Source organism: Podarcis raffonei, chromosome 6 (assembly GCF_027172205.1).
Source record: "Podarcis raffonei isolate rPodRaf1 chromosome 6, rPodRaf1.pri, whole genome shotgun sequence".
Lineage (NCBI taxonomy): Eukaryota > Metazoa > Chordata > Lepidosauria > Squamata > Lacertidae > Podarcis > Podarcis raffonei.
In genome coordinates, this window is record NC_070607.1 from 5,504,073 (window position 1) to 5,518,998 (window position 14,926).

Below are 14,926 nucleotides of genomic sequence, written 5' to 3' on the forward strand. Positions count from 1 at the left end.
CACTACAGAAAAGGCCCATTCTCGTGTTGCCACTCTCTGGGCCTCCCATGGAAGGGGCACCCAAAGAAGGGCCTTAGGTGATGATCACAGGATCTAGGTCGGTTCATATGGGGAAATTGCGGTCCTGAGCCGTTTAAGGCTTTATACGTCAAAACCAGCACTTTGAATGGGGTCTGGAAACTAATTGGCATCTAGTGCAGTCGGGCCAGGATTGGTGTGATATGCTTGAACCCTCTTGCCCTGTTGAGCACCCTGGCTGCTGAATCCTGCACCATCTGAAGTTTCTGAACCGTCTTCGGAGGCAGCCCCACTTATAAGGCATTGCAGTGCTCCAATCTAGAGATCACCAAAGCACAGACGACAGAAGTTAGGCTATCAGCCAAAGCTGATAGAAGGTGCTCAGCGCCCCCAAGGCCACCTGACGTGATCTAGAAAGAGATGTCTGCTTATTATGAATCTTAAATGAAATTCTTTGAAGGAAACAGGAGCTGATGGTGGCGCATAGCCTCTTCGCATCAGTGTTTCACACACATAGGCTCAGTTTGCCTGTAACACGAAGCCAAACATGAATGTGCTTTGCTGCTGCTGCACTGCTGTGAGCCAAGCCATGATTGGGCTTAGCATGTCATACAAACCTGGAATCGTGGTTTGTCTCCTCCAGGCAAACCATGAGCTGTAAGCGAAGAAGAAACCTTGGTTACAGCTCATGATTTGTCTTGGTCTGGGTTCAGAGGGTACGTTAAGCCATGGTGATTTATTTATTTAAAATACTATCCGGAAGCTTTCTGGGCAAATTTATTTATGTGAAAGCTTTCTTGTGTGAAACTGCTTTGTTCGGGTGTGTGACTATGGTAGGTAGCAAAAACGGAAATATTAAATATGGCCTTCTGATAGTTTACAATAACATGTTAAATTGTAAGTGCTCTTACATTGACTTCAATATTTCAAAAAGGTATCTGTGCTGAGGTTTGATGAGACATAAATTAATTTAAATATAATCAATAAATTGGGGCAGGATCGCAGACTTGCTTCCTACTCCATCAGACTTCCAGTTAGCATCACTTGGAGTTTATGCCACCCTGATTGTTTCTGCATACATTTATAGTTTACTCGCGTTTAATTAAAAGGCACACATTACTGCATCAATTATTTTAGGTGTTTGCTGTGGCCTTGTTGACAGGAAGCGCTTGTTTCCCTGGGGTTCCTCCTTAGTGACTTTAAAGCACAGTGTGCTCTCTACCTTTTCCATTGGACTGTCTGGATTTGTGCCTGGAGCACAAGGTGAGGCCTGTCTGTCTGATTGCCATTTGTCTTAGCTATGTTGGGATGAATTTAGACTGTGAGTTGAGGAACCTCCATGTGGCCTTCATAGTGGAATATTTTCTTACAAATAATTCCTTTCATGATTACCAAGTTGATCGTTACTCAACAACAGGTTTCCTTTACAAAGAAATCATAATTTGAATTGATTCACTTCTGTGCCTTTTTTTCTTTTAGGGCTTCTTCAGTAAACGGCTTAAAGGGTCAATCAAAAGAACGAAGAGCCAGTCAAAACTGGATAGGAATACCAGCTTCCGTCTTCCATCCCTTCGACCCACTGAGGACAGGTAAGAACCGTCATGGAGGGTGCCTCCACTTCTCTTCCAGACATTTGGCAAGTTGCATTAATCTGTGGATATGCTCATATTGCGTATGAAACCAGGAAGTCACACTTAAAACAAAGGTTACTTATGTTGTTTTTTTCAAAATATTTGGCATAGGTTGCAATTCACAACCCACTTACACTACTTATAGCCCCATTTAAAAATCCATGTTCTTCTTTGTAGTCTCTCTGCAACTGGTTTCTGAGCCTGTGCAAAGCTTCATTTATAACAGGGTTCAGCAAACTTTTTGAAAAAAAGAAGAAAAATGAATGAATTCCTATGCCCCACAAATAACCCAGAGGTGTATTTTAAATAAAAGGACACATTCTACTCATGTAAAAACACCAGGCAGGCCCCACAAATAACCAAGAGATGCATTTTAAATAAAAGGACACATTCTACTCATGTAAAAACATGCTGATTCCCGGACTGACCGCGGGCTGGATTTAGAAGACAATTGGGCAGGATCCGGCCCCCGGGCCTTAGTTTGCCTACCCATGATTTATAACATCCCAGAGCTGAACAGAGCTTTCACAGGAAGCCTGACTCTGGTGCACATGCTCAATGGGTGTGGCTCCATGTTTCCATTCGTTCCTTTCAGCTACTGCAGTATTGCTTGGAATGTTTTCAGAGTGTCCTCCTTCTCTGAGGAGACTGAGCTGAGTCTGGCTACATTTCCTCCCATCCTCCCTAAATGGCCTCAGCCCAGTATACCTGAAGGAGCGTCTCTACCCCCATCGTTCTGCCCAGACGCTGAGGTCCAGCGCCAAGGGCCTTCTGGCGGTTCCCTCATTGCGAGAAGCAAAGCTACAGGGAACCAGGCAGAGGGCCTTCTCGGTAGTGGCGCCCGCCCTGTGGAACGCCCTCCCATCAGATGTCAAAGCGATAAATAACTACCTGACATTCAGAACACATCTTAAGGCAGCCCTGTTCAGGGAAGTTTTTAATGTGTGATATTTTAGTGTATTTTTGGTTTCTATGGAAGCCGCCCAGAGTGGCTGGGGAAACCCAGCCAGATGGGCGGGGTACAAATAATTTATTATTATTATTATTATTATTATTATTATTATTATTATTATTATTATTATTATTTTCACACCTATAGCAGTGGTCCAAATGGCATTGTTAACTTGTTTATTGCGGCATAAGCTTTCACTTGAAGAAACCAGTGGATCATGGACTATCGAATGATAAAGTGATAGATCCCATAGTTATTTGAATCCTGGGTAGTTAAACCTTCTTTAAAGAGGGTTTAAGCTTCCAAGAACAGGGAAGATCCCTTGTTCAGGTAACTGTGGTATCTTCCACTTCACCTCTTCCCATGGCGTGAAGAGAATGGTCAAGGACTTTCAATCCTACGGGTTTATTCTCCTCACTTCCCAAGACCATTTGGGCTGAAAATGTCACACAAGTAACAATACTGTGGCATGCTTATTTTCATTTTTTCATCGGGGCCAGTGTTGCTATTTGCAGGGGTCATAGTGTGCTGCCTCAATCGATATCATTATCTTCTTTGCTTAGAGAGCAGCAAAATAAAATCATGGTGACAGAAAAGCTTTACAGACATCTAACTGCCTTGTTAATTCTGTGATTTGTGGAAAGCCTTTCTTCCGAATATGACTTTCAGTGGATAACATTTATTCTTTAATCACTGTAATAATCATAGCAACTTTAGGTTTCTCCTGACTCTCTTGTTTTGGTGTATCTTATTACTGGACTATAAAGATGGATTGCACATGATCTATTATGTGGGCTCTGCTGTGTTGGGTCCTAGATAGTGAGAGACTCAATCACTTTGTGGGGAACAACCAGCTCGGGGGGAGAGAGAGTTCAGATTTTGTAGGTATCTTCAAAGAAAGAGCCATGATTTGGGGGGAGCTCAAGAAAAACAATGTGTGTTTTAGGAACTGATGCCAGTTTATAGATTAGCACTGCGTGCATGGTTGCTTGTCTGTCCCCACAGGCTTAATGTCCATATGCAACAATAAACACATACAAGAGGGAACCTGTAATGATTGATGGCAGAGCTGGGCAAAGGGAAGACAAAAGTTTTAAATGATTTGTTTCCCCAGCTGGGTTGGGCAAACACAGAGGCTTCTCTAAACCCACCCTCTCCCCATAACAGTTAGCTTGGAAACAAACAGAAGTTTACCTCTGAAAATCCCAGTTTCTTCTTTCCCTTTCATTACTTCAGAGGTGTAGGTTAAACCACTGTGCCGCTTGGGCTTGCTGATTAAAAGGTCAGCAGTTCGAATCCCCGCAACGGGGTGAGCTCCCATTGTTCGGTACCAGCTCCTGCCAACCTAACAGTTCAATGCAGTGCAAGTAGATAAATAGGTACCGCTCCAGTGGGAGGGTAAATGGCATTTCCATGCGCAGCTCTGGTTTCGCCAGAAGTGGCTTAGTCATGCTGGCCACATGACCCGGAAAAACTGTCTGCGGAAGTGGACAAACGCCGGCTCCCTTGGCCTTTAAAGCGAGATAAATGCTGCAACCCCAGAGTCATTTTTACTTCTTTTTTTTTTTATAAAATTTTTATTGATTTTCCAACATATATTATAACACATTACAAGTGACAATACAAAAACAAACAAACATATAAACATGTATAATTTCATAACCTTTTTTTCCTTATACCCAATTTCGACGACTTCCCCATGCCTCCCTTTTCTGCATCCCCGTTTTAAACTTTTTCAGCAACCCCTAATCTCAATTACTTATAATTCACTTTCTTTAACCTTTTTCTCTTACCCAATCATTTATCGCTGCAAATCTGCTTTACATTACCCATGACATTTTAGCACTCATTAATTTTACAGCAGTTCTTAAGATAAAGTTTAAATTTCTTCCAGTCTTCTTCCACCGTCTCTTTTCCTTGGTCACGGATTCTGCCCGTCATCTCAGCCAGTCCCATATAGTCAATCACCTTCGTCTGCCACTCTTCCAACGTGGGTAGTTCTTGTGTTTGAGAGTCATTTTTACTTCAGAGGCACAATGACCAGAAGTGGGAAGGAAGACTGTGCAGACCAGGCTTCCTCAAACTTGGCCCTCCAGATGTTTTGAGACTACAATTCCCATCATCCCTGACCACTGGTCCTGCTAGCAGGCCAAAAGCATCTGGAGGGTCGAGGTTGAGGAAGCCTGGTGTAGACCAAATAACTATTTTATGGAGCTTGTAGGATAGTTTGAAGACTTAAATCCCCTGCTGTTTTTCTGCAAGGGTTAGTGGTCTCCCCAGTCAGTCAAGACCCTCTCCTTGGTTGCTCCCTTCAAATTTGGCCACATGTCCCCAAAAATATAGCTGATATACGACATCTTAAGTCTAGAGTATACTCTCATCAAAAAAAAAAAGAACTAAATATTGCCTATGAGCTTTCTCCCCTTTCAGAGTGACAAGGAGAACACTGTACATTTTTTTCAGACTTAGACCTTCAGGTCAGTGTTTTGTTTTGTTTTTAAAAGCCATTGCATTTAAAAGCTGATAACCTGCTTGGCTCAAAAGCCCTTTAGGACAATAGAAGAGAGGAAATCTTGAGCAGACACTTTTGTCCATATTGCAGTCTGAGCTTGTTCGAAGAATTGAGTTACCTAAATCCCAGAGAGGACGTAATATGAGAAATGACAAACGCCCTTACCCTCCCTGCTGGCACATTCCTACATCTTTCAGGTTCCTAGTCTCCAACTACTGACACAGCTCATTGCTACAGCCCCTTAGCAGTACATAGCACTTGCTTTGGTCCAAATAAATAATTGTGTTTCAGAAGATACTCTTCGCCTGTTTCAGAACTTGCTTAGCCTACTGAGTTAAGGTCAGGACAGGGTCTCAAATCCTGATTCTCCCTCCCCCTCCCTACTGCTCCCCTCATTCCATCTCTAATACAACAAGGGGCCCTGGCAATTCTTTTAAATGGTTTATTACTGTATTTATTACCCACAATGAGGGAAGCAGGGGCAGGAACATGCAAGTCCACAGCCTGCTATTGAGCTCTCTTCACACAGAATCTCAACAGAGAAGTCCTATTTGAGCAGGTCATATATTTCTGTGCCTAACGCTATGTAAATAAGCAGGGCTGATTTACATTCAGCATCTTAGTTTTCCTGAATTATTGTAACAGTGATAATGAATTATCACAATATTGAGGATTTTAGGGGGGGAAGGCTGTAGGAAAAAGAAGCAGCAGAAATAGTTGTATTGCGGAAAACCAAACTGGAATGTAGGAGGGAAAGATAGGTAGCTTTAGTTACGGGACAGATCGGCTGTACTGAGCAAGGTTCTGGAACGAATGGTCACAGACCAGATCCAGCTGCTCTCGGAGGACTCTGGTTTTCTAGATCCATTTCAATTGGGGTTTGGACTTGGTTTTCGCACAGAAACTGCTTGGGTGGCCCAGTATGATGACCTTAGCCTCTCAGCGGCTTTCATTACCATTGACCATGGTATCCTTTTGCAGCAGCTGTCCGAGTTAGGGCTGGATGGCCTTGCTTGGCAGTGGTTCCAGTCCTACTTGAATTGTCGTTACCGGAGGGTTTTGCTTGAGGAGTGTTTTTCACCCCAGTGGAGCCTTCAATGTGGGTTTATGCAGGGTTTGATCCTATCCCTTCTGCTGTTCAACATGTACATGAAACCACTGAGTGGAGTTTTCTGGAGGTTTGGAGTCAGTTACTTAGCTCCACTCCTCCTTTACATCTGCAGGTGAGGCGGCGAAAGTGCTTGCCTCAGTAATGGACTGGATGAGAGCCAACGAACTGAAACTCAATCCAGATAAGACCGAGGCACTGTTAGTGTTGGAATTTAGTATTCCGATTTTAAAAAGCAGAAAAGTGACCACTTTAGACATGATCCAGAAAGAAGTGCTCACAGTTGGGATTTAAGAAGCTGAACAACCTTTTATGCCGTGTTCAGTTTTCACTGTTGCTGGAACTTCGTAAAAGTGGCTGTTTTTGAAAAAATACAAATCCATGAAGGCTGCAAGGGTATAGTGGGGAGGGTATTATTACAAATAGTTTCATCCTAGGAGACAATCTGGCTATTTAATTTCGTTTATTGTCAGATAACAGCTGGCGGCTGAGCATGCTGAGCTTTTCTCCTAGCTTCTAGCATGAGGGCTTTAGCTTGTAGTTATGAGTAACCTGATAGATGGCATCATTTGTGAAAGTCATTAGGGTTGGAGTTTTCAGTAGCATAGGGAGCTCACGTTCCTTCCTGGAACATCTTGTTTAAGCTTAATGCTTTTATCTTGTTTAATATTAAAATGTGCATCTGTGATTCCTTGTAAATCTCCATTTTAAATGCTGAAAATAGTTTCTTTCCTTTCAGTATTTTTGTAACTTTTATACTTTTTTTAAAATCTGATCAGTTTGCACTGTTGTTAAAGGATGAAAGACATTTTTCTATAATTATTTCCCCAGAAGCTTTGCTGGGGTTTGGTATGGTTAATCTTTTTCCAAATGCTGTCACCAGTGGGTATCCCTAGCTCAAGACTATCATTGTCGAGGCTCCACAAATGTCATTTTATAACAAAGCAAAATTGCCTCAGCATTTTCTCTTATTCTGAACAGGAATTGGGGAATGAAAGCAAAGCACAAAATAGGTCAAGGGAGGAGCAGAGCCGCGAATCCTATCCTTGGAGGGGGTGTCAGGGAAGCCCCAGCCCCTGCAAAAATAATAGGTTGCTGCTTTCACCCCTTCAGCCAACATATATGGGAAATAATACAGTAGGACATAGTGCATTGTTTATTAGGGAGTGGTCTGCTGGAAAGCCAATCAGCCTCTTGATCCAAATAAAAAACAGCTTATTTTTTAAATAGTGATTTCCCTGTTTCGCCTGTGTTTTAAAAGGGCATGCTGTGAGTTTTACACAGTCTATGGTAGGCGAGTTGTGCACAGAAGGAACTATCAGCTAAACAGGGCTTTGCCACATCTTCCTAGAAGCAGAGTCCTTTAACTCCATAGTTTGGGGCTCAAATCTACTCCCTACAGTCTATAGAATCTGAAATGCATTTGTAAATGTCCAAACAAAGATAGCCATTTATAAAGGTAAAGGGACCCCTTACCATTAGGTCCAGTCATGGCCGATTCTGGGGTTGCGGTGCTCATCTTGCTTTATTGGCCGAGGAAGCCGGCGTAAAGCTTCCGAGTCATGTGGCCAGCATGACTAAGCCACTTCTGGCAAACCAGAGCAGCGCACGGAAACGACGTTTACCTTCCCGCCAGAGGGGTACCTATTGATCTACTTGCACTTTGACGTGCTTTTGAACTGCTAGGTGGGCAGGAGCAGGGGCCGAGAAACGGGAGCTCACACCATCACGGGGATTCGAAGCGCCGACCTTCTGATCGGCAAGTCCTAGGCTCTGTAGTTTAACCCACAGCACCACCCGCGTCCCTTTATAAACTGTAGCATTAAGCTACAGAACCACCTCAGGGTTCTGTAGAAACTGAACAGTGAAGAAGACCAATAAGATTGATTATTGACAGCAGAAGAATCCTGTTTGGATAGTTGGCGGGGATTTGTGTGGGGACGTAAAACTCTCATCTAACAGTGGGTACCAGTACAGAAGCTACTTCAGCTTCTGTACTGGTACCAGTAAAGTAGCATTCTTAACACTATGCCTGCGTTATCCACCCATCTGAGGTCTGCAGCAGTTTCTCTTGATGGCATTAAGCCCGTCAATCCATTCCAAAAGTGCTGTGCTAGTTGCCTGCACAAATGACTCCTCTTTGGGAAGAAATTGATGGGCACATGTGGAAATGACGCCCAGCCCAGGAAGTACCTCTGGCTAAAGAGGCTGGATGTTTTTCCTGAATTCTGATCTCCCTTTAATGCACCTGCGTATCAGGCCAACTCCTTGGCTACCCCAGCTTTGTATATAGTTGTTGAAATGCAACTTTTCCTTTGTTTCTCAGTGTCTGCCAGCAAAACAGAACTCACTCATCCTTTGTATTGTATTCAGCAGTCTGTTGCTGTGACGGTCCCCAGAAAATAGAAGTTTCTCTCGTTTACCCAATCTTAAGATCAGTTTGCCACATGTCCATGTCAGTTTGTGAAGTTTCTTTTAAGTCCTTACAAAAAAAATGTCAGCATTTTAGCGTGTGTTTCTTGCAATATGCACATTTTTGGATGCAGTTTTGCCTAATAAACACACTTTTGCAAGCAGTTTTCCTTAATATAATGCATTTTTGCGTATTATCACAAATATATTCATGCTTATGCACGCTTCCCCCCAATACATGCTTTCTGTACATTTTGTTGGTGGTGGTGAACTGCATCAAAAGATTCAGAGGTATGAATTTTAAAGGAAAGTTTGTTTCAGACTGCATATTGTTTTGAAAAGTGTGAATTAGGTAAGTTCATGTGAAAATTCAAACTGAACAGAATTCCCTCCCCACCTGGTCTCTACATGTTATATTACCTCTTCATATGTTCCATCATCCATTGCCAAATTTAGGCTCCCCAGAAACAAACGATCTTATTGCCAAGAACCATGTATGCTTATGCACAAGACACCTACCATTTTTTTCCTTTTTCCCTATGGAAGGAACTCTTCCATCCTACAAGCCACAACTGGAAATTCCAATATTCTTCTTAAACATTTTCCTGAACCCACTGAGGAACTTTGATCCACAGCTGTTGCATTAATCTACACCTCTAATAGTTGAAAAATGTTCTTTCAATTTTCTGTATATATTAGTTAATGACCAGTTTGTAGCCATTGGCTCTTAGAGACCATTTTCACTTGCATTGCATGTGTTTGTTTTAAAGGACCACTTCCAATCAATCAAGCAAAAATCCATATTCTACAAATTACTCACATGCATTCATAAGGTGGGATTCTGTGCTAGTTAATAAACATGACTAACTTAGGTTCCTTAATTTCAATAGGTCCCCTCTTAGTAGGACTTAGTTGACTACAACCCATAGAATTTGGGTTTCCTGACTGGAGAAACTAGACTTGCTTAATACAGACCTTTTTGACTTTAATTTATCAGAAGACCAAAGTGCAAACCCTGCCTTCTTGCCTGTGGTGCAAAAGGGAATTGGGTCTTCCATTCCTTCAAAGACTCAGGCCCACGTATTACAGTGGGTACATGTTTATGATAAACTTGTAAAATGTGAAGCATCTACATGCACACTCCCCACCCCCAGATTTATACTGTGCAAGCAAGTCGGAGAGCTGGGGGCAAAGTTATTTTTAAAGTATTTTAGCAGGCTATAAATGGAGGAAAGTCAGATATGTAACCATATCACAAAATAGAAAGAAGCTGTACTAAACCTGGACCTATTTTAGAGTGTATGAAGTTGCTGTCACATATTATGTTCCAGGTTCAAGAAGAATCCTGTAGGCATGAATAGTTGTTTGTTGTTCTTTTTTAAACGTGCTTTTAAATTAAATATATATTGGTTTACAAAAGTATGTGCAATGTCCCTTTTTTCAAGTTACATTTTCTACAGATCAGTTTCATTTGTTGAGACGTTAGTGTTAGTTGTTCTTGTAGTTTTACTCTACTGTTGTAAAAGAAAGAACCCCACATGCTATGCAAAGCAGCTTACAGAAGTTAAAACCCACATTAAAATTAGTAAGCTAAGCAATACTAACATGATAACAAAAGTAACAGTAAAAGCAGATCTTTTAAATGGCAGCAGAATTTAAAGGCAGGCTGCTAATAGACTAAAATAATATATTAAAAGTCCTATGAAATAACAATCTTAATGAATATTTGAAAACTAAGAGGAAAGAGGCCTGGTGGGTGTCCCCAGGAAGAATGTTCCAGTGTCTTGGTGCCACTGTCTTACACACCTGGCCATCTGATCTAATGCAAGAGTGAGACCCAGAACCATAAACCTCTGAGATCAATCTTAACTGGTGGGCAGGCACATGCAGAGTTTACCAAGGCAATCCCCAAACTGTCCCCAGACTGTAATGGCTAAAACCAGCACTTTAAATTGAATCTGGAAACGAAAAGGCTGCCATTGCAGTAATAGTCTTCAACCTTTTCAACAAGTGTCCCACGTAATTAGATGGTGCCACTGCTGGCATATACTACATTGAGGGCTGGCCAGGATGACTGGCCAGTTCCTGCAGCTGCGATTCTTATGTAGACTGATAACATAGGTAGATCTTGGTTCTGTTCTTAAGCAGGGAGCATAGGTGCCAACTCCCAGGGGCCCTGGGTGCCCGAGCACCCACAAAATTCCCCATGAAGGGGCTAGGCACCCACAAATTTTGGTGTCAGAGCCATGCCCGGTGCATGGCACCCACAGCCCTGGGCACCCATGGTCATGGGGCAAGTTGGCAGGCCTGGCAGGGACACATACTAAGGTTCACTCAGATCCAGATTAGTTGTGCCTTAACTGTTCAGATCATGGGTAGGCAAACTAAGGCCCGGGGGCCAGATCCAGCCTAATCGCCTTCTAAATCTGGCCTACGGATGGTCTGGGAATCAGCGTGTTTTTACATGAGTAGAATGTGTGTTTTTATTTAAAATGCATCTCTGGGTTATTTGTGGGGCATAGGGATTTGTTTATATCTTTTTTTCAAAATATAGTCCAGCCCCCCACAAGGTCTGAGGGACAGTGGACTGTTTGCTGACCCCTGGTTAAGATAGTCTGTACAAATATTCTTGCTTTGTGATCCCCGCATATGACTGCCTCTGATCCTCTGAGTTCAGTGCCAGGGAGCGACGCAAGCAGCAGGTAAGGGTGTCTGCCTGTGCCACAGAGGCAGTTGTGTGGACTTTGCCTTTTCTCAGAGAGCATTGCACCCCCCCTGATGCTGCAGCCCTTGGCTGCACATTGGCTGCACATCTATGCTGCAGACCTCGGGCGGCAGTCATCAAGAGGGAGCAGGTGCCCAAATGTGTACGGTTCAGGTCTGAAATAAGCTTGCAGGAGGAGAAGAGTCCTTTTTTGCAAGCTTTGTTTTTGTTTTTGACTTTCGCTGAACAGCTGTTCCCAGCTATTTGCGTATCACAAACACTTTCGTATGCAGTTTCTAGTGTCTTAGAAATCCCCCTGCTATTCCAAGTCCCTCTCAGCAAATTATCCTCCCAATAATACGCCGTGAAGTCTGATGCTGGCTGACATGCTCCAGCTTGTGCCTTGGGCATATTTTGAACGGTCTTCTACTCAGTGAAGGATTCTTTTGAGATGCATATAATCGTTTTACAGAATCAGTCACAATATTTGCCCTTTGCGGCTTGTTGTCCATTGCATTATTGTTAGCCCTCCAGGGCTCCCATATGCATCTTATGCACGCTGTTAAGAGTGCCAAAATATTAAAACCATCTCTTGAGTTTTAAAAGTGAAGAATAATCGACAAACGACCAGGGGACGATTCTGTTAAAACATATTTAGTATGTAGGGAGGGAGTCAGCGGATATTGCCAGTTTGGGATCAGGGACTGCAGGCTTTTCTAACTGGCCCCCTAATCCTTGACCTTAGTTTTGTTTATCATGGGGGGGGATGAGCGGGGAGAGAATGATGGTTGAGACAGGTTGCATATGCTGTCAGTGGATATACTTAAAGCTCTGTGGACAGCTGGGAGGGTTTTGCCGTCCTGGGATTTACTGCCACGTGGGAATCCTCCTGATTTAGTAAAAGTCATTTTATGGCATTATCAGACAGCTGTAGCTCGTCAGAGAATTCTCTCCCTGGTTCCTGAGAATGGCCTTTCCTGGGCTCCAGCATATCAAGTAGACATGGCTTTGGGATTTGTCGTGAAGCGTTACCGCTGTGCACACACCGCTGCTTTCTACTACGGGTGGGTTCCTTCATTTAGAATGTCATATTTGTAATACAGAGAATAATGGCAAGTCAACCTAAGAAACAAATATTGCAGGCTGTTGACCCTCTGTTGTTTGTCGGGATTCTAATCCTAGTTTACAGAAAATGACAATATTGGTGCGGGTCGATTTGATCCTGTTTGAGCTGAAAGGAGAGGAATGTGCTGATGACTTGCCTCACATTCAGCAGATGCTATTTCTGAGCACATTGTGTTTGTGTGTGTGCCTGCACATGCGCACAGGGAAGGTTGTTGTAGTTCTCCACTTGCGGTGTATTAATATGTGCATGCAATTGCATAAAGAGGGTTTGTGGTACAGTGTTATAGGACTCTGTCAGTCTTTGAAACAAAGTCTTGCTGGGTTTACATAGTTCTGACGCTACATTTTTCTACATCTTTGATATAAGAGACAATTGTGGTATGTGCATATGTTTCTGAGAGAATGTCTAAATTGTAAGACTCCACTCTGGAGTTTGTGGGTGCTTCAAGGTAGATGCAAATATTGCAGTTCTTCCTTTTGTTTTGTCTTTGAAAAGGAATACGAGTAGTTCTGCATGAAGGTTTCAGTAACTGTTTTCTTCTGAAGGGTGAGGAAGGAAGTCATGTCCCTCCTTCCACAGAGGATTTTTTCTGTTAGGAACTGCTCTGTCCTTGTTTTCAGCTTAGTTGGATCTGGCAGCAGTGTAACAAAATGCTTCTCAATAACATGTAGCACATTGTTTCGGGGCAGGCAGAATGGGGATTCCACCCTATGGAGTACACTTCCATAAATAGCTGTTGGTGCAACCTGATAGGTGCAATATATCTGTTCGGTAAAATGGAATTGTTAGTAGAGAGAAGCTAAGCCTGTAATCCTGAGCGGTCCCACACAATATATCAGTTTAAATGAGCTGCAATATATTGAGAATGTTTCAGGAAGGCATATGCAACCAAACATACCAAACTGAGTTTAGGATCTTTGGCTATATAATGGTTTTTAAATGAGAACTGTGCCTTTCATGCAAACGCAGAGGTTATTAAATAATTTAATCCAGGCAGATCTCTCGCGTCAATTTTTGTGTACGTAAGTAGTTAAATCTCTAGGATGGTATTCAGCTGCTTGACTTAGGCACATTAACTTAGTCAAGACTTTGTTCATTAATTGCAGTGGGTCGAGGAATATTTGCTAGGCAGAGGGGGGTGTCTGACTATTTCATATTTAGACGATCAAGCAGGTTATAATGTCTGTAAAATTGAGGCTGGCGCTGAAAACATAGTTTGTGCTTTTGGTTTAAAAAACGAGGCCTTTGAGGGTTCAGCTCAGCAGCCCCAAAATTTATGGCACTTAATAACCAGTATATCCCCATCAACTTTGTCTGAAAACAAAGGTATGTTTTCTCTCCCAAAGATGTGCCATCTTGTTCCAGCAGCTTTTTGCACCTTCTTTTGAAAGGCTATGACTGATTCACCTAGGAATGTGCATCTGCATTCTGTTCCAACTAGTAACTACGCACAACTGGGGCTGGTCATGGTTGAAAGTCTTGTTTGGTCGCTCTTAGAGCGCAATGAAGCTGCCAGCAAAGCCCAGTTAAAGCAGGGAGTGTCAGCCGGAGCACCTGAGCGAGCCAGGGAAATGCAAAGCCTTCGTTTGCCATTAGTGATGTCATCACCTAGCAAAGGGTTACAAACAGGCACAACAATGCACAATAAAGAGAAAGCAGGATTTTTCCCATGAACATTCCCCACCAGGGATTGCCAGCTTTTTAACTGAAGACTGAACCCCACCAAAAATCAATAGTGCAACCTGCTTTCCCAGTCTTATTCTCACCATGTTTTTTAATTCCCATTTTGCAGATGAGTAAGCTGAGGCTGAGAAAGGAAGTTGCTCAGGCCTAAGCAGTGAGTCCATAAACTGAACTGAGATTTGAATATGGGCTGCCTTTGGTCTGACCTGAGACAAATCAAGCTGCGTTAGGGCATGGGAGTGTAAGCATCTCTCTAATAAAAGGGCAGCTGAGAAAACAGTATGTGGCATTTTTAATCAGATATATGAAGTCTGAGAGGAACCTAACTGTGTGAACTGATGCACCCTTTCATTAATGTCCTTTGATTCTTCCCTATAATAAGATGGTGGATGAATTAAATTGTGCATTTTGTTGTTTAAGTGCTAGCACCTATGTCATATTTGCTTCTGAGAGATTTCCAATCCTTAATAATTATTTTTCAGAGCAAACCCCCACATCCCATAGTAATCACAGTAATTGAAACATGTACTTTGGAGTCTGGCTTTTAAATAGGTCAAAAGCAGCAGGAGGACTTCATAAGCAGAGGACAATTTGATTTTTAACCCTTCTTTTTCCCCTATGCCTGAATGCTAGACCAGGCTGGTCAGGCAAGTATTGGATTGCCTGAATGGCTCCCTCTGCCCTCGGTTCTCCACTCCGAATGGAGACTGAATGGAACAGAGGAGTGATGTTTGATGGTGTCCGTGGCTGAAATCATCCATTCTGGAGTGAGAGAGCTCT

At 42.7% G+C, this 14,926-nt stretch overlaps 1 protein-coding gene across 10 annotated transcripts in view; it reads left to right on the plus strand.

Moving 5' to 3' along the window:
• The window catches only part of RASAL2 (RAS protein activator like 2), a 228,769-nt gene that overhangs the window by 159,902 nt on the left and 53,941 nt on the right, over positions 1–14,926 (plus strand). For all 10 annotated transcript variants that reach the window (XM_053391256.1, XM_053391250.1, XM_053391255.1 and 7 more), the window contains one exon: positions 1,498–1,607. In XM_053391256.1, the coding sequence (XP_053247231.1) occupies positions 1,498–1,607 (110 nt within the window). The remainder of the gene's footprint in view (positions 1–1,497; positions 1,608–14,926) is intronic.